The 24,529-nt window shown below is 38.3% G+C and overlaps 1 protein-coding gene across 1 annotated transcript in view; it reads right to left on the bottom strand.

Moving 5' to 3' along the window:
* Positions 1-3,874: 3,874 nt before the first annotated feature.
* COL6A3 (collagen type VI alpha 3 chain) overlaps positions 3,875-24,529 on the bottom strand; it is a 112,145-nt gene continuing 91,490 nt past the window's right edge. Inside the window, exons 40-45 of the mRNA XM_087949339.1 lie at positions 23,768-24,034; positions 22,433-22,540; positions 17,959-18,129; positions 17,794-17,844; positions 5,772-5,942; positions 3,875-4,734 (exon numbers count right to left, since the gene is read on the bottom strand). Of these exons, the coding sequence (XP_087805465.1) occupies positions 4,694-4,734; positions 5,772-5,942; positions 17,794-17,844; positions 17,959-18,129; positions 22,433-22,540; positions 23,768-24,034 (809 nt within the window). The 3' untranslated portion in view covers positions 3,875-4,693. The remainder of the gene's footprint in view (positions 4,735-5,771; positions 5,943-17,793; positions 17,845-17,958; positions 18,130-22,432; positions 22,541-23,767; positions 24,035-24,529) is intronic.

Below are 24,529 nucleotides of genomic sequence, written 5' to 3'. Positions count from 1 at the left end.
CTTTTAAAATTTGAAGCAACTCAATGCCTCTCTGCTTCATTTATTTCCACAGGATAAACCTGTAAACAGCCTTTATGATGGACCTTATAAAATTTGAGTCCATTCTTTAATCTGAACTTCTTCAGCTTCCCGCAGTTCAAGTTTAAACCATAAGGCAGGTCAGAAAGGACACTGAGAAGAAATTATGTCAACCAATTGAGAAAGTTCCTTCTTCCAATACCATTCTAGGCATCAGCTGATTATGCCAACCATAAATTCTTTCAAGGCTTCTTGGAGTCAATTTCATTTTCAAGAAGACTAGTAAAGTAGCTTCATTGCCTCTATATCAGGGGTGTGAAACTTGCATCGTCACGGCGTTGTTATGTGACCATATCATGACTTTCCCCCCCTTCACTAAACCGGAGGTGGTATTCAGCAGGTTCTGACCAATTCTGGAGAACTACTAGTGGAAATTTTGAGTAGTTTGGAGAAGCAGCAAATACCACCTCTGACTGGAGATTTTACAGTCTCCTTCCCCTGCCACGCCCACCAAGCCATGCCCACAGAACCGTTAGTAAAAAAAAATTGAATCCCCCCATTGATGTGGGCATGGCCAGTGCATGATGCATCTGCCCCAAGGGGCGTGAGTTTGACAGCCCTGCTCTATATGGTGTAGCCATGAATCTAACTTTAACCAGTTATCAGTTTTATCTTGCCAGTGAGAAAACATGAGGTGTTCATTGCTCCTTGATCAAATGAAAATACTAACCTCACTGGGTGATCTGCTTCAGCAGGGTGTCAACCTCACGTTGTCATGGCGGCATCACGTGACATATTGGGACTTTTCCCCCTTTGCTAAATTGGGTGTGGGCGGGACCAGCCCGTGATGCGTCTGGCCCATGGGCCAGGAGTTTGACAGCCCTGTACTTCAGGTGTTGGCAGAGGATGAAAAAGCTTGCGTGGTTGCTATGAACTGAGCTGCTCCATGCTCCAAAAGCACATTGTAATCCCCAACCCAGAAAGTGTAAGAGTATTTGACAGCAGGGGTGGGATTCAAATTTTGTTACAATTGGTTTTGTGGGCGTGGCTAGGTGAGTGTGGCCATGTGACTGGGTGGGCGTGGCTTCTTTTTTGCAGCAACCCCTCCCATTTTTTGTGCCTACTGGGCCTCAGGGAAGCCTTCTGGGGGGCGATTTTGCTTCCAGAAGACGTCCCTGGGACCCTGGAAGGGAAAAAACAGAGCATGGGGGGCGCAGCAGCACCACCCCTGTGCTCTATTTTGGGGCCTCCTGGGCCTCAGGGGAGCCTTCTGGGGGCATTTTTACTCCCAGAAGGTTTCTCTGGGGCTCAGGAAGGAAAAAATTGGAGCATGGGGGGGGCACAGCTCACCCCTTTGAGCTCTATTTTGGGGCCTTCTGGACCTCAGGGAAGCCTCCTGGGGGGCGTTTTTGCTCCCAGAAGGCTTCTCTGGGGCCCAGGGAGGCAAAAAATGGAGGGGGTGGCGGGTGCTGCATCCCCCTCCATTTTTTGCCTTCCTGGACCTCAGAGAAGCCTCCTGAGCGAAGCAGTAAGTAAGCGAGGGGAATCCCGGCACAGCTGATCATAGAAACAGCTGATCGTTGGGAGAGAAAAAATACCTTAAGGAGTGACTGAGTGGGGAAGAACGCAGTCAGCGATGTCGGTCACATGTGCAATGTTGCACATGCACAATAATGACTGACTGGGTGGGGAGGGGCGGGTGGAGAGGGGCAGGGCCAGCCAGGGGCACGATTTGCCAGTTTTCCAAACTGGCAGAATCATAACAACCAGTTCTATAGAACCGGTCCAAACCGGTAGAATCTCACTCCTGTTTGACAATTTGATCAAGGATTGGATTAGGCATTGAGTGGGCATACACTAATAGAACCCCAAATTTGTCCCTGGTCTGAGTGCCAAGTAGTCCACCCATCCCAAGAGACTGATGCTGGGTTAAAACACATTGCTATGCTCTCAGTTGGATCTCAGCTTGTAAGCAGTGATGATCCTGCTTTAATGCCAAACAGGCTTCAGACCAAGTGGGGATGGCAGTTCCACAAAAACATCTTCCTTCTGCCTTATTTTGTGTTCATTACCAATGTGTGTCTTGAAATATGGGTTATTTGGGTGAGTGAAAATTACAATTCAAGATTGCATCTTACATAAAATATAAAAGGGAATACCTCATTAATACAACCCTTAAAATACTCTTTTCTCAACAAGAGGCCAGTAGCATCCCAACTCTACTTTGAGGAGTTCACTTTAACATAGCAGATATGTGGTGCACAAATTTTGGAACATTAGCTTTGCTCCAACACAGTTCTTGGCATTCTGGAGGAAAAAACAATTCTCGCAGAGGTAAGGAAGCACTGTAATTTGCTTCAATAAGGCTCATGGGTGCAGCTTCCCAGCCTTGACCCTTTCCCACACAAAACTGGAAAGACACCACAGCAGAGAAATTGTCCAATGGGAAGAGATGGTGATCTGCATTTGGACTGAATAGTTTGCAAGCTGTTGCCAAAATGTCTCAGTCTGGACAGGTTTTTCTTAAGTTGGAAGGAATATAGGACAGGAGCAGCTTAAATGGCAAGTGTAGAATTGCCTTCTGTGTGATTTGCACCTGGGAAAAGGTTCATTTTGGCTCAAGGCAATTCCCCAAGGGCTTATCTACATTGTCTGTTTGCCCTGTTTCCAAGAATAAGCAAGGCAACCATTTCTGGAGAGCATAAATATGTTTTTCTCTATTACCTCCCTCCTTGGCAAAACAACCACAGGATGCAATTTCTAACTAATGTGCACATTTATGACCAAATGTGCCTGCCAACAAAAGCCTTCAATGTGAAACTGATTAAAGTCTGGTCATTTTCAAGCAGCAAGCTGTGATAAAAAGCAGCTTAGGAAGGGAAAGCTTGTTAAATCAATCTCTCTGCCTTCAAGGGAGTTGGGGAGAAAGAAGTTGCTTTTTGTGAAATGGTCAGCTATACAAATTTGATTAATAAATAAAAATTTACCAATGGAATTTTTTAGCAACCGGTTCTCTAGTCGTGGCTTAGGTGGTGGGCATGGCTTGGTGGTCATGTGACTGGGTGGACGTGGCTTGGTGGTCATGTTATTGACTGGGTGTGGCCAACTCAATACCACTCACATCGAGAAACGCATCTCCTCGCCTGGCTTCTCATGACTATGGGGATGCTGCAACAGTCGTAAGTGTGAAAAATGGTCATAAGTCACTTTTTTCAATGCCATTGTAACTTTGAATGGTCACTCCACATAAGCAAAGTACCAGGAAAGGAGGGGAAAAAAACTCCAGAGAGGTTCCTGAGACAGGAAGTCTAGTCCTGCCAAGAATGTAATAAGGGTTAACGGAGAGGCAGTTTCTGTAAGCAACACCAGAATGTTTCCTTCCTGCCTTCCTTACAGGATTAGGCCAGTAATTTCTTCTAACAACCGGTTCTCCGAACTGCTTAAAATGTTAACAACTGGTTCTAGCGAATAGGTGCGAATTGGTAGAATCGCACCCCTGGCCTCTAGTCTAACTTGAAGTGATTGCCCTGGATTTTTTTTTCCTGCTTTACTGGGTTAATCCTGGTCCAAGATCTTTTGTTTTTTCCTATCCTAGGGGTTAATCCTGTGAGGGAGGCAGGAAAGAGGAGTTCTAATGTGCTTTAGTGAGTTATTCTATTCCTCTTTAGCTTATATATGTCTTGTGCCTTATAATATTTCCAATTGCTTTACACCCTTTGCTCCCAGATTGTCTAAATGAATATTATCTAACTGTATAAGGCAGGCAAAAAAGCAGGAAGCTGTTTTAAGCTTCCAAAGCTCTGGCTACTGCCTTAAGTTTCATTTGATGTGTAATAAACAAGACCAGATGGCAAAGTCCATTTTTATAGAATCATGTTTTATTGTAAAAAGCACCACCATGTACACAATGAAATGCAAAAACTTTCAAAATCTCACTTAAACTTTATTTAAAAGTTCTTTTGTAAAGATTTCCTAGAAACAAAATAAAAAAGAATTTCCACCCCAGCAAAAAATATTAAAAATTATAAAACACACTACATTAGAAGATTGTTAGAAACCTTCTACACCATATTTTAAAAACTTTTGAACATTGTTGTAATCCCAGCAGTGTTATCAGTACCAGCAAATGCTGCATTTGTTACTAGTGTGATTCATCACACATACATAAAGGAAAATTGATATAAAGTCTAATCCAGCAAGAGTAAAAGTAGAATGAAAAGTTGAATCCCTTTTTTTCAGAACAGACATAAGCCATTTAACAGACATTTAATGTTATGTTCAGTTATGACAATGATAAAAGTAAATCTATAATAATGGCAGTGTTTTTCCCCACATTCTTTTAGAATTCTTACAATAGCCAAAATAGGTATGCTGGTAGAATCCAAAAAAACCCTCTAATTTGTTGAAACAAAATAAAATTGGTGGTGGGTAAAATAGTACATACTGTTGAAATTATAGAGTATATCCCAGGCACAATGAGCATTCAATCCACAAACACTTTAGCACCATATTGATAAAATCGTGCAGCAAAATACTTTCTTCAAGGTTTGCGCAGAAAGTAAAGCAGACATAGCACAGTGCAAGGGAGCCTTATACCCTTAGCTTCTACATGGGGTATGCTGGCAATGGCTGACTCCTGGTTTTCTTAGAGGTATCTGTTGATATTTTGCTGTAATTAAGTTCCAATCATTGTCACAACACCAGACTTGATGTGAGCTAGAAAATAAACAATGTTTTATTAAAATTTCACTTCGGAAATATTTTCATGAAAATATTGTCTGATGCATTTTACAGAATACATAAAGGTAAGCAAGAATTTTGAAGTAGGCAACAATTGCCGTTTTCTAAAGCAAGTCCAGGGCTGACCGCATAAAGTAAGCTGTGGTGAGGGATGCCATCCCACCCTCAATCTTGAAGAGTCTATTGTAATCTTCTAGAACAGGGGTCCCCAACCACCGGGCCCCGGACCGGGACCGGTCCGTGGATCATTTTGTACCGGGCTGCCTATTTTGCTTGGGCGCTGCCATCTTGTTTCGACGGCGCTTGAGAAAGTGCTTCCGGGTGAGCTTGTCGGTCGTCAGTTGGAAAGCGGAGTTTGGGTGCTGAAGGAATCCTCGCGCCTTAGTTGGTGATGGAGTCTCGCGTTACTCAGGAGGAGATTAAGAAAGAGCCCAAAAAGCCCATCGACCATGAGAAGGTACAAAGGAGGAATTGAAGGTGGCAGGGAGAAGCGGGGGACGGCTGGCTGGCCGGTTGCTCAGCTCGCCTTGCCTTGGTCGTGCATGCTGATGCCGGTACCGGTCCGTGGATCATTTTGTACATTTTGTACCGGGTCATGGTACAAAAAAGGTTGGGGACCACTGTTCTAGAAGATGACTTCTATACATGCAACCCTGGGCAGGCTTTCCTTTCTTGTTTATCTAAATCTACATATTCACAAAGACCTCAAAAACTATATTAAAATACACTATGGAAAGCTGAGCGACTTTATGCCGCCAAACATGCTTACAGGAGTACTATCCTTTAAAAATTATTTTCTTATCTATGATTCAAGTTTAATACAGCAAACAACTAGAACCATTTTGGCGCTACACTTTAGGACTTGGCAATACAATGTCTATGACTTCTATCTGCATATTACCATATAAACAATGCCATGTAACAAAGAAATATACCGTAATTGTTTTACAGACCTATTAATTACTTGCTCTTACAAATAAAAACATGCAATTAAACAATTATCCATCTGTTACCTGAAAGACAGACGTTTTCACAGTCTTTTTGTGTGTCAAATCTATTTTCATTTCCATCACAGCCACCATACCAGAATCTAGCACAACTTGCAGTCTTTGGATCAAAATACCATTTTAGAACAAATTTCCTGCAAGGACCATCTTTTTTCTTCAACTGACAGATATCTGTGACTGCAAACCAAGAGACAAAGAATCAGTACATCACTTTGTGTAATAAAAAAAAGAAAGAACACTCTATGTGAATGTTCTTCACCATAAAGTTCACACACATTCACCTGAACATGACGATAAAGCATTTCCAGTGACAATGAGCATGCTTCCTTCAGGAACAGTAATACACCCACATATAAAGTAGTATTCAGCTTTATTATACACACAGCATGCAGAATTAAAAGAAAATAAAGGATGATTTGTTGTAAAGGAGAGAAATCACCCTCAAATGAGGAAGTAATACAGGTTAAGGTCAATGGAATTCCTGGAAGGTATCTTAGAAAGAAGAGAACTTTGTCATACCTTTAAACACTGATAGAGTTACGAAGAGTTATGGAATTAGACTATATAGAAATTTCAAGTAAAAATAGACATAGACCAGTTCAATTTAAAAAGCCCAAACTTCAGAAATATACAATATGCTCCTGATAACCATGATTTTGCAAGTATCCATTCTACATGGGACTGCCTTTGAAGAATATCTGGAAGCTACAATTGCATGGGCCCCTAGAATGTGGGAATGAGGTTAAGATTTGTCAGTAACTGGGCATTTTGCAGATGTATATATCCCATTATCCCAATCAACAAAGTGTGAGGAGAGAGAAATGTTATTAGTTCTGATATTGCTTCATTAATTTCTAAAGCTTGAGCAATATCAGAACCAACACATTGTTTGTATATTAAGCACAATAAATTCAGTGTATTGTTTTATAAATATCACCCATAAATATGTGATATATGTTTATGCAACTGGATGAATGGGTAATAGCCACCAGGATCTTGGCTAATCGGGGGGAATCCAAGAGGGTCTTATTTGCTTAGTCTTTAGTTGAAAGATGATCAGAAAATCTCAGAGAGACTGGAAAGTCAAAGAAATACAGTAACTTAGAAGAAGGCAATGGTATACAGCAAAGCATTTTTACATAGCTGCCAAGAAAACTACATGGACATGCCTCTACAGCTGCCAGAAATTGTGCTCGAATCCAGGAAGGCTCTGTGTGGGTATGTATGCACACGTGTGGTACAGTACAATGGTATCCAGATCAAACATAATTAATCAAACAAGTTACACACATTGCCTTCCTATTCTATGTTTGTTTTAAATACCTTTTTAGTTTTTTAATAATAAGATAAATGATGTAGGCCTGTGTTTTCTTAAATCTAAGAATTACTTAATCTCTGAAAGGTAGGTCAAACAACTATTTCATTAAATAATTATTTGCATCATTCTAATTTTCAGCTGTCTGGGTTAAATTTTGAAATGATGGGGAAAAAAGAGGCCATTTGAAGCATTTGTGCCAATTGCTTATGATGTCATGATAATATTTCTAGAAATAATGTCATGGTTGAAAATTGTGATGGTGCTTTAATAATATTGTCATCATCATAAACTGCTGATCTTTTTAACGGCCTGCCCAATTTGGTGTTCCTTTGAGCCTAATTAACACATACATTTCAAAAATGGCCCAGTTTCTTCATACACACAATATTACCTCTGAGTCTCACATGTGATTGTTTTAAAGTACCTAAATAGATTTAGGGCCATATTTTTATTTGTTATACTCATATATCATTGAAATCTAAAATGAATTGTTTATTTTTCATATGAAGAGAAACTTAGATTAAATCTCTCATTTGTCATGTATTTTTAATCTGAAGGGGGGGGGGGGGAATTTTGAAGAACTTTCAAATAAATTTTGAGCAAATACATGCAAATCAGATAAATAAAATCTGAAATGATCCAAAGTCTGATGTTTTTTTTAAAAAAAAGAACATGTAGGCATATCATTCAAAGTAGAATGACTTCCTTGCATCTGCATGATGCACCAACAGCATCTAAATTCCATTAGGTTGCTAACATTGCATGAATCAGGACATATATTTCTTAATTTAAAAAAAATCCCTGGCAAGATATATTCTATTCAACAAAGAAGAGTCTAACTCATAGACATAATCCTAGTCTATGGTGGGGCATTTTCCTTGATTCAGAAGACATCCATGAAACCAGGAATAGTTTACACTTCCTATTTATTCCCTTAAAAAATAAATCAGAATATTACAGCTCCCGGTTTGAAGGCAAAAAGACACTAATGTTAGAGCTCTCGGTAACTTCATAACCAAAGACAGTTTTCCCAGCATAGCTTGGCAGCGACAGAGATGTAATGCTAGAAAAAGGCATCCTAACAGGTGCTGCTATTTTCACATCCCATGTGCTTTACAGCACCTTTTGGCTCCTGATTTCGTAGTGGGGCACAGCCTGCAAAATATATAACACAAGCAGGTATATTATCTAATGGAAGAATACTTTCTGGAGACTGAAAGACGAACCGACTCCCTTGTTTATTTAAAGCAGTTATATAGGAAAATGGGTGGCTAAAAATATTTGATGGGAATAAAGGCATTTCAAAATTTGAAGTGATTTGGAGAGGGCAGGCTATTGATATGAAAATAAGCAAAACAGGCTTTTAATTCTTTCTTTTTTAAAAAATGAATGTATGTGCAATTCTGAGAGAAAATTCAATTATGTTAGTTGGGTGGAGTACAGGTATCCCTTGGTTAATGACAGTGATTGGGATTGGGAATTATGTTGCTACGTGACACAATTATGAAGCGCAACACATGACCATGCCAACTTAAGACAGCAGTTGTAGCAGTCCCATTTGTGGTCACCAGGTACACCACTTTATCACTATTTGAGACCCCCTACTGCCTTTCTGAGTTTGCTTGTGAGAAGCTGGCATTGAAGGTCACAAATAGCAATTACGTGGCCCCAGGATGCTGCAATGCCATTAATTGCAATCTGGTTGTCATATGACCACAGGGATACTGCAACAGCTGCAACTTCAAGGACGGGCTGCAAGACTCCTTGTTCAGCACTGTCATAACTTTGAACCATCACTAAAGAAGTGATTGTTAACTGAGGACTAGCTGCAATTATCCAAGTGGAAAGCTCCGATAGGCTTAATCTGCTCTCTATCCATAGTGTGAAAGAAGGTGATCTTTAGCCCATCATGCAAGAGCAAAAGAAATCTCCCGCTCGATGCTGGAATCCATCCAGGAAAGCATAAACTCCCCTGCCCAACCAGAGATTAACCCAGTGGCCAATCAGGAGTATGGATATGACCACGTGACATAAACTACATTTCCCATGAAGCATTAACTACATTTCCCATGAAGCACTCCCTTAAGGGGGCAGCTCTCATTCCTAAACTAAATATCCACTCCAGCCAGCACAGAAAGTGTATCTGTGAACTTCCTTTTGAACATGAAGAGCAACATTCTTTAGAAATCTATTTTCTGTTACTTTTTCTTTCTTTCTCATGCCTTTAAAGTTTATTTTTCTTTTTATTTTGTATTAGCTTTTGTTGTTGTACTTAATTTTTTAATAAAAATATTATTTAAAAAATCTTTAAATAACAGTTGGTAAAAAGGTATTTTTTCCTCACATGCGTATTCAGCCTTCTGCTGAATCGTCTGAGATATTCTACATCCTGCTAAATAAATCAGCAAAATATTTGTGTTTCCACTTCTTGCGCCACCAAATGCTTTTTCCTTTTTTTACATGGAATGTGGGGAAAAACAATCTTACATTTTCAAGAAAATTAAAGCTAAATGGAATCACACAGATCTTGGAATTCTGGAAAAAGATTTTAATAGTAAGATTAATACTAAGTAGGCTTCTTCAAAAGGAAAAGCTAATTGGGAAGAGGAGCCCATGAAGGACAGCAGTTTAAAAAAGAGGAAAACAAATGAAAAATTGTAAACAACTTGGGTTGGGGGTGTGGCGTCAGAATGGAGACATGACAACACAAGCAGCCAATATAGCTGCACAAAGACTTTACTGAATTCTGAAAACAAAAAGAGGACCCAAATATGAGGTTGAAAGAGAACGGTACCTAAAAGTAACTCTATTAATGGTGAAATCCCTGGAGTCAAGAAGGACAAGAAAGGACTTCTTCCAATTTGTGCAAAGAAAAGAAAAAGAAACTGTATACTAACTGCTCCGAAAGTGCTAATGCTTAATAAAAGTGGCTGTATTGTCAGATAACAAGGAAATTTCACAACTCAACTTCTGTTTTGGCTCATGAGGTCTTCTCAGAAAGTATTCCACCAGAAAGAGATGAAGGGCAGCATGAAGGAGCAGGATTTAAATTTAAAACTGATAGAAGCCTTGTTCAAGATGCCATCTGTTTTTATAACTACAAGCCAGTATTCAACATTTCATATTTAAACCTTGGTAATAAGGCAGCTTTTGTCACTTCAGGAACTCTAGAGACTTTCTAGCATGTAGAGATGGTCTTAATCTTGACTGGGAGAGAGAAATGTGTGACCCTGTTGAGCTTTGGATCTTTTAGCTGCTTTTGATCCCAGTGGCTGTAGTATTTTTAAAAGAGGTAATCTACTGTCCTGTGATGACATGGCTCTTACCTTTTTTTTAAATTATCAGAAGTTATCTTTGGAAGAAAATTGCTTGATCACTTGGACATTGTTCTGAGAGATCTCACAAGGTTCCAATTTGTCTTGCCTGCTATCTAAAATCACCATGAAGCCACTGGGAGGCAATTTCAAGCAGTTATTACTAGTATTCCAATTATTACTAGATATAGACTATTTCTCCTTTCTTTCCCCTATTTCCAAGATATAGGAGATCAGAAAGACCATCTGGAGCAAAATTCAGACAAGATTAAATTACTGCTGATTCTGTGCGTCCACTTCAGGATTTTGGTGTTATTCTGGATGAGGTTACATTTCAATTTATCTATAAATTTATTGATTTAATATATATGCTGCCCATCTCATTGTTGAAGTGACTTAGCTACTGTTGAAGTAAGAGTTCAGGTTCATACCTGAGAGTCTTCCTGAATCTAGTACTGACACTGACTAAATAGTGTAAATTTAGATGACTGCATATATTTGTTATGGAACAACCTTATAAGATGCTTTAGAAGTTGCAACTGGCCCAGAATCAGCACATTAGCACATCTTCTCCATGGCTTAGGCCTGAACCTAAGATCATCCAGTCCCATATAATGAGCTACACACTTTTCCACCTTTTGTAAATTCCATCTTGAACATATATAACATGGAGATTAGTCTATTCCCCCTCCCACCATGGAGAATGTTATGAAACAAATTGCCACTAGCAGCAAGACAAGTATATTTTAGTTGAAGAAGAAATTTAAAGTCTTTGCTTAAAGCCGAAAGAATATTTAATCCCTTAAAGGATATTTACCGTATATGCCGGCGTATAAGACGACCCGCGTATAAGACCGACCCCCAACATTTCCACTCAAAATATAGTTTGTTATATACTCGCCCCTCTTCCGCATGCCTTCCACTTTTGCATTTTTTTTTTTTTAGGCACTTTGTCTACCGTGGAAACATCCGTGAAGCCGAAAGGAGCAGCCAGCCTTCTCCCAGCTCCCAAGGAACGAGGCTCGCACCGCCCGGGCTCCGCTGAGGTATCCGGCTGGGGCTGTCAGGAGTTGTTACGCTGGCGGCGCTCCGCACGGCTCCAGTCCTGCGTTGCCTCGGGAAGGGAAAGGCAAAAAGGAAGAGCCGCGGCTTTTGCCTTTCCCTTCCCGAGGCAAGCGGGACTGGAGCCGCGCGGAGCCGCGCCAGCGGTAACAACTCCTGACAGCCCCAGCCGGATACCTCAGCGGAGCTCGGGCGGTGCGAGCCTCGTTTCCTTGGGAGCTGGGAAAAGGCTGGCTGCTCCTTTCGGCTTCACGGGATTCGCTTCCACGGTGCGCAAAGTGCCTCAGCTGCGGGCAGCCGCAGTGCTTCCCAATTACTATTTGCCGGCGTATAAGGCGACCCGGCATATAAGACGACCCCAATTGGAGTCATCTTTTTCAGGGCAAAAGTCGTCTTATACGCCGGCAAATGGTAGTTTTAGGGATGTATTCTGATGATGTTAAAATACTTACAGTATGGCTTTTAACATTTATATGGTTATATTATAAACTGGTTAAAGCTATTTAAGAAAGGACATCATATAAATATGCAAAATAAATAAATGAAACATAGTAAGGGAAATACCTATTTACCCTGAATAAATTCAAGTAATCAAATGAGCTACATTCTAAGAAACTAAAGAAATTTTCTGATGGCCTGGCTGAACCTTGATGGCCTGGCTGAACCTTGATCTTTGAGAAATCTTGACAAATGGGAGATGTGATAGAAACTCAAAAAGGGCAGATATTTATTATTATTCTTTGCTTGTTAATAGCATTTACAATTATATTTTTGTGATATTGCTTTGTTATTTTAATCTCCTTAGGGAGAGCTCGTTGTGGATTTTTGTTATTCTGCATACATTAATATTGTGAACTCTTTACTTTTTAATTATATTTTATTATATTACAAAATAGTTCACTTAAAATGTTTGACAAGATTATTAAGCTGGATCATAGTAAGCTCAAATGTCCACATATCCAGTGGAGAATCTTTTACTCTGATTAGAACGGCACTCAGGACTTCTTTGACAAGCAGAAACTTTATTACTAACCTAATTTTATTCAGTTACCTCTTTGCCTGTTTTTGTTTTAGGTATGATCACTAACTATCACCTTTCAATACACACATTTCCCCTGATCCAATTAATTTCAGATTTCTTTTCTTTTACTCATACCTTCTCTTGCTACCTTTTTTGCTCTGCTTCTTAATTTCCTTCTTGGAAATTTCCTCCTGGGTAAATTCTTCATGTGCACTTTCTGTCCTGTAAATGTTGAGACCAGTTATGTTACTGTGGTTGTGATGCCTATGAGGAGCATGCACAACCTAGACCCTGGATGGAAATAAATGTTAACTAAATTTAATCCTGCATGTTATTATTGTATAGTGTCTTCTTAAAAAGATGCAACAGTTCTTCAGTGCTTCATTTTCTCCTCACATTTTTCTCCTACACAAATAAAAAATCTATAAACAATCAAGTATCCTCACAGATTGTGGAGCAAATTATTGTTTGTCATACAGCCAAAGGGTGTATCATTGTGATTTCTTGTGGGTTTGTTATTAACAAGATTTTGGGTCCTATTATTATTTACTTCTAATATTATGGAGAAGAGACAAGGACAATGGTATACCTATTATTTCACCAATTTTAACTGAACAGCTAAAGAATCCCACATTCAACAGGGTGGTATTGTGATAAGAATGAAGTCTGTGATTAGTTCTTACTGGAAATGATCTTGTATAAAATATTGGATATCAGTGAAATAGTTAACACTATTCACTACAGACTCTTAATTAATTAATTAAATGTTATTAAATATATTTCTGAAACCAACAGCAAGCAGACTAAAAGAATATTTATCAAGAGTAAGTTTCATAAACTTACAATGAAAATTTGTATCCATATATTTTCAGACAAAATGGACAATGATTCAATAGGGTTTATTTGCAGGCTCCTTTCCATCTGTTTCATGGAAGAAACATGGATTTTTTAAAAATAACTATCCCTTGTTGCTGTACTAGTGGGTGTGGCTCAGTAATTAACTAGTTTATATTTTCACCTTGCTTGAAAAATACTTCAGGCAGAATTAAGATCAGAAAAACCCAATTAGGATAGTGCACATTAGAAATATGTCTCCCTATTGAAAGATCTAATTAGTTAGAGTTCTAGATTCTGGGAACTCTATGGACAAATCATGTTTTGTACTTAAAATAGCAGAGTTGGAAGGCACTTTGTAGGTCATCTAGTTCAACCGCCTGCTCAAGCAGGAGACGTTATACCATTTGACAGATGGCTATCCAATCTCTTTTTGAAAGCTTCCAGTGATAAAACTCCCACAACTTCTGAAGGCAAGTTGTTCCATTGGTTGATTGTTCTCATTGTCAGAAAAAGTCTCCTTATTTCTAGGTTGAATCTCTCCTTGATCAGTTTCCATCCAATATTTCTTGTCTGGCGTTCAAGTGCTTTGGAAAATAGGTTGACCCACTCCTCTATGGGGCAGCCCTTCAAATACTGGAACACTGCTATCATGTCACCCATGGCCCCTGTTTTCATTAAAATAGAGATACCCAACTCCAGCAACCATTCTTCATATGCTTTAGCCTCCAGTCCCCTTAGCAATAGCACTTAGACTTATATACCGCTCTACAGTGCTTTACAGCTCTTTCTAAGCAGTTTACAGAGTCAGCATATTGCCCCCAACAATCTGGGTCCTCATTTTACCCACCTCAGAAGGATGGAAGGCTGAGTCAACCTTGAGCCTGGTGGGATTTGAACTGCCAAATTGCTGGCAGCCGGCAGTCAGCAGAAGTAGCCTGCAGTACTGCTGACTCTAACCACTGCACAAATGCAGCTCTTATCATCTTGGTTGCTCTTCTCTGCATTCTTTCTAGAGTCTCAACATCTTTTTTATACTGTGGTGACCAAAACTGGATGCAATATACTAGGTGTGACTTTACTAAGGCTTTATAGAATGGTATTAATACCTCACATGATCTTGATTGAATCCCTCTGTTAATGCAGTTTAGGATTGCATTGGTTTTTTTGGCTACCACCACACACTGCTGGCTCATATTTAATTGTTTATCCCCTAAGACTCCCTCTCACAGTTACTGCTATTAAGCTTTCTCAACCTGTGTTGAGCAAATGACAATCCATAGTTTTTCCAAAGTCATTCAAGGGATCATCTCACTGATATATTCCTCCTCATCTTTCCTCAAACTCCCCAAATATAGTTATTTTTTCAAGTTCTTCATTCATTTGCACAAGATGCATTAAATGTGTGTTTCTGCTTGTTTTAAGTTTTTAAAAGGCTTCAATACGGCAATTGGTCTTTATTGTTTCTATGACCAATTGATTGGTTTGTAGTGTTGCCTCTGATACTTAGTAACTATCTTCAGGTCCATTTTTTTTTGCCATGCCCACTTCAGTAATTTATATTACTTCTAAAAAAGTGGTTGTTTAACTATTCTGATCTTTGGGATCACTGAAATGTTATTATTTTTCATGAACTTCTCAAAGTTTCCATTCACCTTAAGTCCTCTTGTTCTCCCACACACTTTTCAGCTTCTTATTTTACTATGGCAAACAAACACAAACCTATCCATTTTCTTTACTTTTTTGTTGTAAACAATGAATTATCTAAGTATACTTTTATCTCTTTAATATTTAGCATTTAAACATTTAATGTTCATTTTATCTTTGTAATGGGCTCTTCTAAATCTTGGTTACTTTGATAACCTGTGCTAGTTTAGTAGTATTGACCCTGATATGTAAGAGCTTCAGGATTTCAAGCTGGAATTTTTTCCTAGCCCCATTTGCTGATGATAATTGACCTTGCGGTGGCCTTCCACATCTAGGACATGTGCTCAGAAAAAAAATCTGAGAAAATGCAAAGATATTGTTATATAAAGTGAGTAATTTCAGGGTAACTTTGTCAATTATTTCAGGTTTTAGATCAGAGATGGCAGTGATGCTAAATGCGCTACCTAGCTACTATGCTATTTCATCCCTTCACTAGCATTATGCTAGCATTATGCCATGGCAGGAATTCCTACAGGATCAGACAGGTAGGTATGGGTGGGTGGAAAGATGGAGAGATTGGTATTCCTAGAGTCACTATTTAGGAATAAAAAATGATGGAGAATTAAGTGAACTCTGTGGAATTCTGCATCATATCCCATTCCTAGATAGTCCCTGTCCTAGACAGGGATTAACCTAATTAACCTAATGTCACAATATACGCTGGCAATTTTCAGATGTTTAGAAGAAAGCCTAAGCAAGAGAGAATAACATTCATTACTATATCACCGTACCTAATGGTAACAATCCAAGAAACAGTGGATAACCCAAGAGACGAAAGCAGCTGTTCTATATTTTATATTTAGTAGATAACTAAGAAGGGTTATAAAGTAATATATGTATATCTTGGCATTAATTTCTCCAAATTCTGCTTGCTTGCTTACTGTAAGTGGTTTAATATTTGTGAAGTCCTATCACTGCACCTCCCACCTCCACCCTCAGTCCTAAGAGATTTTCAAGCAAACATAAATAGGCTTCCTTTACTGGTTAGGCATACAGAACTTCAGCATCAGCCAACAAAAGATTATATAACTTTGGGGATGGGCTGCATTTTTGGATGTTCCTAAAAAAGATCATCTGAAGCCTGATCTATTCACACAAAACTTATTGGACATTTGACTTATTTTGTGTCATTTGCTTCCATTTATATCATTATGATGTCAATTTACAACAATTCTGTGAATGATTTAAGTATGCAAATGCTATTGATTATAACAATAATGTACATTCATATTTGATGTACCTTCAGATAACGTAAATATTCCTCTCGTCCATTAAATTAAAGTTTTAACTCAATGCTATACAGGAAATAAAACCTTTTCTGTCATCTAATCAATTGCATTTACTTATAGGTTCTATCTACCATCTTCACATGACCTTAGAGCAAAATGCTCCTAATGGAGAGATGGAAGATATTCTTCTGGAAACATGAAAAATGAAATAATGCTCATATTATGAACATTTTATTTCTTCTTTGTCAATATCCAAAAGGCAGTGTTTGGAAATGTCTCGGGTTTGTTTTGCAGATTAGCATAAAGAGAGCACTAACTAGCAGTAGAAGAATATGCAGGTACAGTGACTTGGACAGTCTGCACAGGTTCTAGAAACCCATCTAAATATGCAGCTTGGATGTAAGATCCAAAGATATGTTGTTTTCTGGTCCCCTCTATGCCATAGATTTCTAAAATTGTTTATCTATGAGAATTTCTAAATAGAGGGCTTCAAAGAACTAATAATGCAGGCTCACAAACCAGCTGTGAAGTCAAATGTTCCGATGTACCAAATGATAAAGTTTGTTATTAGGATACAGTGTGGGAAGTTGCCTTACATTTAACCAGATCATTAACCCATCCAGCTCTGTATTCTCTAAACTGACTGTCCAAGTTTTTTTTTACAAAAAACATTTCTAGAATCATTTCATTCTATTCTTAGCTGCTTTTATTTTGTTAGAGCCAGAGATTATTAGTTCTCCCATTCAGATTTTCCTTCTAAAACCAACTAGGATGTAAGGATGGCAAAAACAAACAAACAAACAAAAAACCTTACAGGATCTGCTTCTTAAATTTCTTTAAAGAACTTTCCCTTTGGCCCAAATCCTGACTTCTTTAGAAATTTTACTCTAGGAAGAAAGTATTTGGGTTTGTAAAACTCCTGCTGGCATCGGGTTATCAATGCAGGGCAGGATGGAGAAAACTTCCATGGCATCATTTTAAGTGAGTGTTTTGATGGTAAAGGAATAGCTACACTGTCTACCAAAACAAGGGAATATCTCTTCTAAGTCTATAGGTAGTCAATAAAAAGAACTGAAAGAAGTGTCAATTAAAAATAAAATAAAAATCAAAATGTTCCTATTAACTAGGGTAACTGTATTTGGTCTGGAAAAAAAAATCCCTGTATTCTTGGTACAACTTTGTGGTCATCTGGATTTTTGCACCCCAGATGCAGGTACTATTTCCTGCCACAAAGATAAAGCTACATTATACATTTGTCTGCCATTCTTAAGGAAGTACTTTTTGGCAACTGAGACTGCCAGATAATTTCCCATTTGGGAAATAAATAAATTGTAGCTCCATTCTATAATATTTTTACACCAACATTGGGATTTCTTTTTAGATATTAAGGTTGCATGCAAACAGAGACAGAGAAAATTTGGGATGATTATTGTGAAAAAGCAACATGAAGGCACACTGTATGGTTATCTTTGGCCAGTGGCCATGACAAGCATTCAAGACACAGTTTTAGGACAAATAGTCAGAAGTACATTTCTGACTTTACCTGACAAATGACTTTTCTCAAGAACAGGAAGCTGCATGTCTTTCTCATCTGCTGTAGAGAAAAAGTGTGTGGAATTTGTGTTTAAACTATTTTTCCCATCTGCTTGGAAACTTTGTTTCACAATATTGAAAGTACAAAATGGGTTAATCCTATTGGAGTACTTACATGGCTTCACACATCTGCTAATGCAGTCAGCTTCTGTCTCAAATCTATTGGCATTACCGCCACACCCACCATACCAAACCTGGGTGCAGATCTCGTTTTTGTAGTCAAAGAACCACTTAACCTGATACTCCTTGCACTGCGTGCCCATGTCAAGGTCCAGTAAGCAAGGATCTGTTAAATTTGAATTTCAACATGTGCAAAGGTTAAATGATCCTGAAAATATTAAAAGCTTCAGAAAAAGGCACAAGATGCCAACAAAACAAAAACAAAAAACATTTTCAACAAACGAAAAGAATGTAGAATACAAACTTTCACTAATAATTTTTACAGAAACTATATGGAAAATAATAACCTTGCACTCCTAATAAAATCACAGATATGCCAGGCAGCTTGTGCATGAGTGTAAATACTCCATTGGCTCATGTCTTATGTGGATGGACTGTAAAAGTGCTACATTTCTGCATGCCTCGGTTAAGTCATTAGCCAAATCCACTGCAGAGTAGCAGTCAGAAATATAAAAGGCAGAGTGGGGAAAATGCAAAAAGGGCATAGTCACAAATCTCACAAGCCACTGGAACTGTATGGTTGTTTCCTCAAATTACACTGTTCTTATTTTATCACCAATGGGCCAATCCTACCCTTAGTACAAATAATACCCTTCTTACAAGACCTGTGGCCTTCTTAGTTTTGGAAAGTGAATTTCAACACATCTTTTCCTGTGGAGCCTTTATGCTACTTCCTGTCCACTTAGTTCAATTTGTGGGCCTTCTCGATTAAGGGCTAGTAGTGTAGTGATGTCAGCATTCGCTATACTGCTCGACTGAGGACAAACCGGCCACCTAGAAGGGGCATGTCTGTGAACTCAGAGCTTGCAAGGAAGTTGACCATTAAGCTACACTGTGAATTTGTCTGCTGTTGCCTGAAGTGCTTTCGGTGGCACTATCACACTTTTAAAGTACTTGCCAGGAGAAGGAAACTGAATTTACAATCCTAAAGTCTTATGGGTTGGCAAGAGCTGAGTCTCCCAGGCTCTTCTCAAAACAAAAAGCAAAAGTAGCTGTTGTTTGGCGGATTAAGGTTGGAAAGGATTATTTGACTAAGACCTTCATTGTGTTAGAATTAGACAATGGTGTAACCTAAATCTAAGTTCAGAGGAAAAAAGAGATTTTTAAAAACAAAAATAACAGAATAATTAATTAGCGGTTGATATATTGTACAGAAAACAGCTCTTTCAATGAAGTTGGTCATAGAATTTTTAAAATCATTTTATTCACCTTACCGCTAGTCTTCGACTTGTAATAAAAATTGAGTCCAAAATCTCTATTGCTAAGCAAGGCAGCTTTTTAGTGAATTTTGGCCCATTTTGCGTCCCTTTTGCCACAGTTTTAAGCAAATCACTGCAGTTGTTAAGTGGATCATGCAGTCATTAAGTGAACCTGGCTTCCCTCCCATTAACTTTGCTTTTCGGAAGCTGGCTGGGAAGGTTACAAATGGTGATCACATGATCCTGGGACTGTGCAAGCGTCCTAAATACATGCCAGTTGCCAAGTGCTCCAATTTTGACCACGTGACCATGGGGATACTGCAACAGTCGTAAGTGTGAAAAAGGTCCCGTCACTTTTTTCAGGATCATAGTAATTTTGAATGTCATTAAACAAATGGTTGTAAGTCAAGGACTATCTGTAACTTGACATGTTTGTATCCTTTACTTTATATTTTGCTTTCTACATCTGCACTGAAGTTTATTCCTTCCTCTTGGTTGCATAATAAAGCATTATCATGTCTCAAAAACATAGGCTATTCAGCGAAGCAGTCCCCATAGCCATTTGGAAGAGTACACATGAGCACACAGACACACACAAATGCACACCGTTTCCTACTGCCTCCAACCCAAAATCATGTCATGGCATCTTCAGAAACAATATGATGTGACTACAGGGGATTTTCACCATTGTAGGTGAATAGAAGTCCGAAAGAAAAGGGTTGCCATTATTACATAAAATTTACATGGCTCTCTTGCAAAAGAATAGTTGAAAAGACGTTAAACTAGACGAGGACAAGAGATTTTGAAGAACCAGTTCAGTGCTGCAACAACTGTGTCATAAAGGCTGAAAATTGGTAACAGAAAATAAGTGCAATTATACACATTAACAAGACAAGAATGATGAATTAGACAAAGATGAAAACGATTAAAGAAATTAGTCTGTAATGCAAATATGTAAAATCGACCATATCTGGGGGCAAGATATCTCCACCAATTTCCAACTAAAGCTTTGCAAAGCTCAACATTTTCAAAACTGTCTTTCAAAATTTATCTCTTATAAGGATTTAGTTTTCTACATTTTTCTATGATTAACTTCATAAAAGGGAATAGCATATTCAAAACAGCACTGCTGGGTAGCCTGTATGAAGATATATATCTAGTACCTTTCACCAAACCTTCAGTTGTAATTTTGAATGAAAGAAAATCCTAGTAATTTTTTTCATATGGTCTTGCAGAAGTTTGCAGATTTTAAAAAATTTGAGTTCTACCCCAATCATGAACATTATTAGAAATGTCTGGCATGGCAATTCAGGCCAGAATTCATAATATGCAATAGAAAAAAAAACAGAAAAAAAACCCAGAAACAATAAATTGTGGGAAGCTAAAACAAAGCAAGATAAACTACATGTTTGAATCTGAAATTTGAAAGAATTATGTGGCGCATATCTTTCCTGTTAATGGACAGTGTACAAGGATGTTCAAATACTGTAAGCAATAAAGATAACATCGGAGTTTGAAAAATAAAAAATCCAGTATCAATTCAACACACCTTAGTTTTGTAAAATTATATTATTTACTATAGTTATTAAAAATCTTATGAGCAGGCAAATCAGAGTGGCACCAAACAAAACTTGTCATATTAACATAAAATTATTATAACAAAAAATTAACACAACAATCATACATTCAGAACAAATTTGAATTATCTACATATTGTTAATAACTGATTTAGCACAGTGATTTGTTAATGGTTTGTTACAAAAATAAATAAATACTTGAGCTAAGACACATGGCAAAGAAATGAGCACAGGATTTTACAGTGACACAACATCATGTAACTCAGACTTTTCCAATGAGCCATAAGAAAATATATTTTCCATTACCCCCAGAAACATTTTATGCTAGGATGACTAGGGTGATGGCCTATTAGGGCTGGCAGGGCTTTGGAAATAATTTAAAAACGAACCCTTGATACATGAACACAGCACATGACTGCAACTCTTTAAAACAGATGTCTGTCACACAGCTGCCCTATGCAACTACCAATTGACATAGCATAAGGTAAGACATGGCTACTTTGAAAGAACTGCAGATACGGATACATTCATACCAATGTGCACTCTAAAGCATCTTTTTGGAAAGAAACCAAAGTGCTGCACAGTTGCAGGATATGAAGCTAAATCATTGTCTGCTGATGGAGTGAATGAACCAATATTTGCCTTTCAAAATGCAAATGGGCAGTATTACTAGAACAGTAGTGATAGGCCTTCTTTTGGGAAAAAGATTGTTAAGACAGCAGAGCAAGTCTCCCTAGCTGTAATCACTGGAGAAATGCAATGTGTTCCTTGGATTTTTTTATTTACAAGTTTCCTAAAGCTTTAAACTTTGCAATGCTGAAGAACATCCTACCATTACTAGTGTCAAAGAATTGGTAAACAGTGCAATTGTGGGTATTTTTCCTGAAAAACTATTGTAGGGTTGTGCAAAACCAGGTATTCTTCCTTTTCACATGCCTTCATGCAATATAAAAAGCTTACATACATACATACATACATACATACATACATACATACAAGGAACTAATGCATCTCACTACAGAAGAGATGTACAATATGGTACCTTTCATTTGAGCATCCTCTTAGCTCTTTTGGAATTTTCAAAATCACCCAGTATTAGAATCCAGCTTTAATTTCTACAATCCTGTCATGCTTCACTGAGAATCAACAATAATACTACTACTTGCTGACTTTAGCTAATGAAAACTGGTATAAAGCGTGGGGCATCTGGGGTTCATAATCATGAATCTATTTGCCACTTACTTTGGGATAAAAAGTTCCCTGGTTCATAATCTTTACCATTTAGTTTACATATTTTACTGTTCCACAAAAATCAACCAGTATCCTTTGTTTCAGGTAGTATATCATGTTGGTGCCACTTTAGATGTTCTGTCTAGAACACAGTTTAATCCAGGAGTCCCCAACCCCTGGTCTGTGGACTGGCACAGGTCTGCAACATGCCAGAAACCGGTCTGGGCCAACAGCCCTATCTGCCGGGTGCAGGCAGCATGCAAAACCACGCCCCCTCTTGTCTACAGAAAAACCTCTCTGCATCAAATTGGTCCCTGGCACCCAAAAGTTTTGGGACTGCTGGTTTAATCCATCCAAACTTTCATTTCTCACACCTTTGACGTCTTTCATAGCTTGGACTCACCTTTTTCAGGGACTTCCAAAGGTTCAGTGTTCACCATTACATTGGTTGCTGCTGCTGCTGCTGCTGCTGCTGTTCCTGCTGAAGGGATCTTGGCTCCTGGCATGCTCTCTGTAGAAAGCAAGCCAAGCAATTGTGAGGGTGGGCTCAGGAGGACTCAAATCACAGCAATAAACTTTTTTACTTACGTCCATTCTGATTGAGGCATTGCACACAACACTTCTTCAGCTTTGTATATAATGATACATAAAGAACAAGAAAGCTATTGTGTGTTTTAATATTACAATTTTAGAAAGCACAGTGCCTAGGAATCAATTAAAATCAGGGAAATATTATAATAATATACAGGTGTGGGATTCAAATTTTTAACAACCGGTTCTGTGGGCGTGGCTTAGGTGGTGGGCATGGCTTGGTGGTCATGTGACTGGGTGGACATGGCTTGGTGGTCATGTTATTGGCTGGGCGTGGCCAACTCAATATCACTCACATCGAGGCACGCATCTCCTCGCCTGGCTTCTCATGACTGTGGGGATGTTGCAATAGTCATAAGTGTGAAAAATGGTCATAAGTCACTTTTTTCAGTGCCATTGTAACTTTGAATGGTCACTCCACACAAACAAAGTACCAGCAAAGGAGGGGAAAAAACTTCAGAGAAGTTCCTGAGACAGGAAGTCTAGTCCTGCCAAGAATGTAATAAGGGTTAACGGAGAGGCAGTTTCTGTAAGCAACACCAGAATGTTTCCTTCCTGCCTTCCTTACAGGATTAGGCCAGTAATTTCTTCTAACAACCGGTTCTCCGAACTGCTTAGAATGTTAACAACCGGTTCTACCGAATAGGTGCGAACTGGTAGAATCCCACCCCTGGGTGTATATTTTGAATATTATGTAACACCTGACTATATCCAGTAATCCAGTTATGATTAGTTATTATGAGCTCCCTTTTTAAAAGATGTTTTGAGCAAACTTGCCTGAAATATAAAACGGTTCTTAACAAAGGTGGTGCTCAAATCAGGCACTTCATTCAGAAATATATTTCTCACTAGAAATCATGCTCCAGCAATGTAAAAATGCAGGAAGAGAGCATTATTCCTTCTGAGTAGACTCTCAGAAGTCACAGATCAATATTCATCAAATTGTTACAATACTATCTTTTTCTCCTACTGTATAAAATCTATAGCATATAGTGTTGCTTAAAAAAACTAGAACCAAATACATAGCATTAATTGAGTTATGTGCATTATTATTAGGACAATGTACCGATTTGCTTCTTCATATGTCCAAAATCTGAAATTGTTAGAAAAAACAGTGCACTTAATTCCAATATCCAAGATAACTTACTTGTATTAAATGTTCCCCTATAAGTAGCTTTGGCCTGGGCATTATGGTAGCCTGTGATAGTAACATCATACTTTTCTCCACTCTGAAGACCTCCAATGACTCTTTCATTGCTAGTTAAATTAAGCTTCACAACTAAGGAGTGGTCATGTGCTGAGGTGACTGTGATGTGATAGGTATAGACTTTCTGAGGCTCAGGAATCATCCAATGCAGCTTAGCACTGTTTTCAGTTATATCAGTTATCTTGACTTCTCCATTATTTTTAATCACTGTTGAAGAAAAAAAAAACTAGTAAAAGAACAAAATTAATAGATTTGGAATTTTAAGGAGGTTCAGGACAAGTCATATTAAAAAAGATATCATTCATTAAAAAAAAGTTACTTGATCCTAGAGTAAGTAATACAAAAATCCCTCAACAGGGAAAGTGGAAACAAATCTCTAGAATAAGCTAAGAATATCCCAATGTGCTAGAACCTTTAATTGCATGTGGAACTGTGTACTATTTGCAATGTAAAAAAGATTGCAAACATTTCCAGGGCCCTTTGACAGGAAGTCTAACATACACTTATTTTGTAAATCTTTTACTTAAGACCTGCCTGCTAATAGGCATAGAAAATGAACAGATCACATTTCATGTTCGAAAACACAAAAAGAGGCTGTAATTAAATGCATTAAATACAAACTATATTTAAGATTATATGTAAGCAAACCCACAATTTCTTTTTATTTTGTTTTAATGGAAAAAAAGCCTCCTGAAGCTGTAA

This window comes from Notechis scutatus, chromosome 1 (genome assembly GCF_049901735.1).
Source record: "Notechis scutatus isolate UNSWTSFEM ecotype Mainland chromosome 1, rNotScu1.2, whole genome shotgun sequence".
NCBI classification, from domain to species: Eukaryota; Metazoa; Chordata; class Lepidosauria; order Squamata; family Elapidae; genus Notechis; species Notechis scutatus.
The sequence above is the reverse complement of the archived record's forward strand: the minus strand, read 5'-3'. Positions and strand labels throughout refer to the sequence as shown.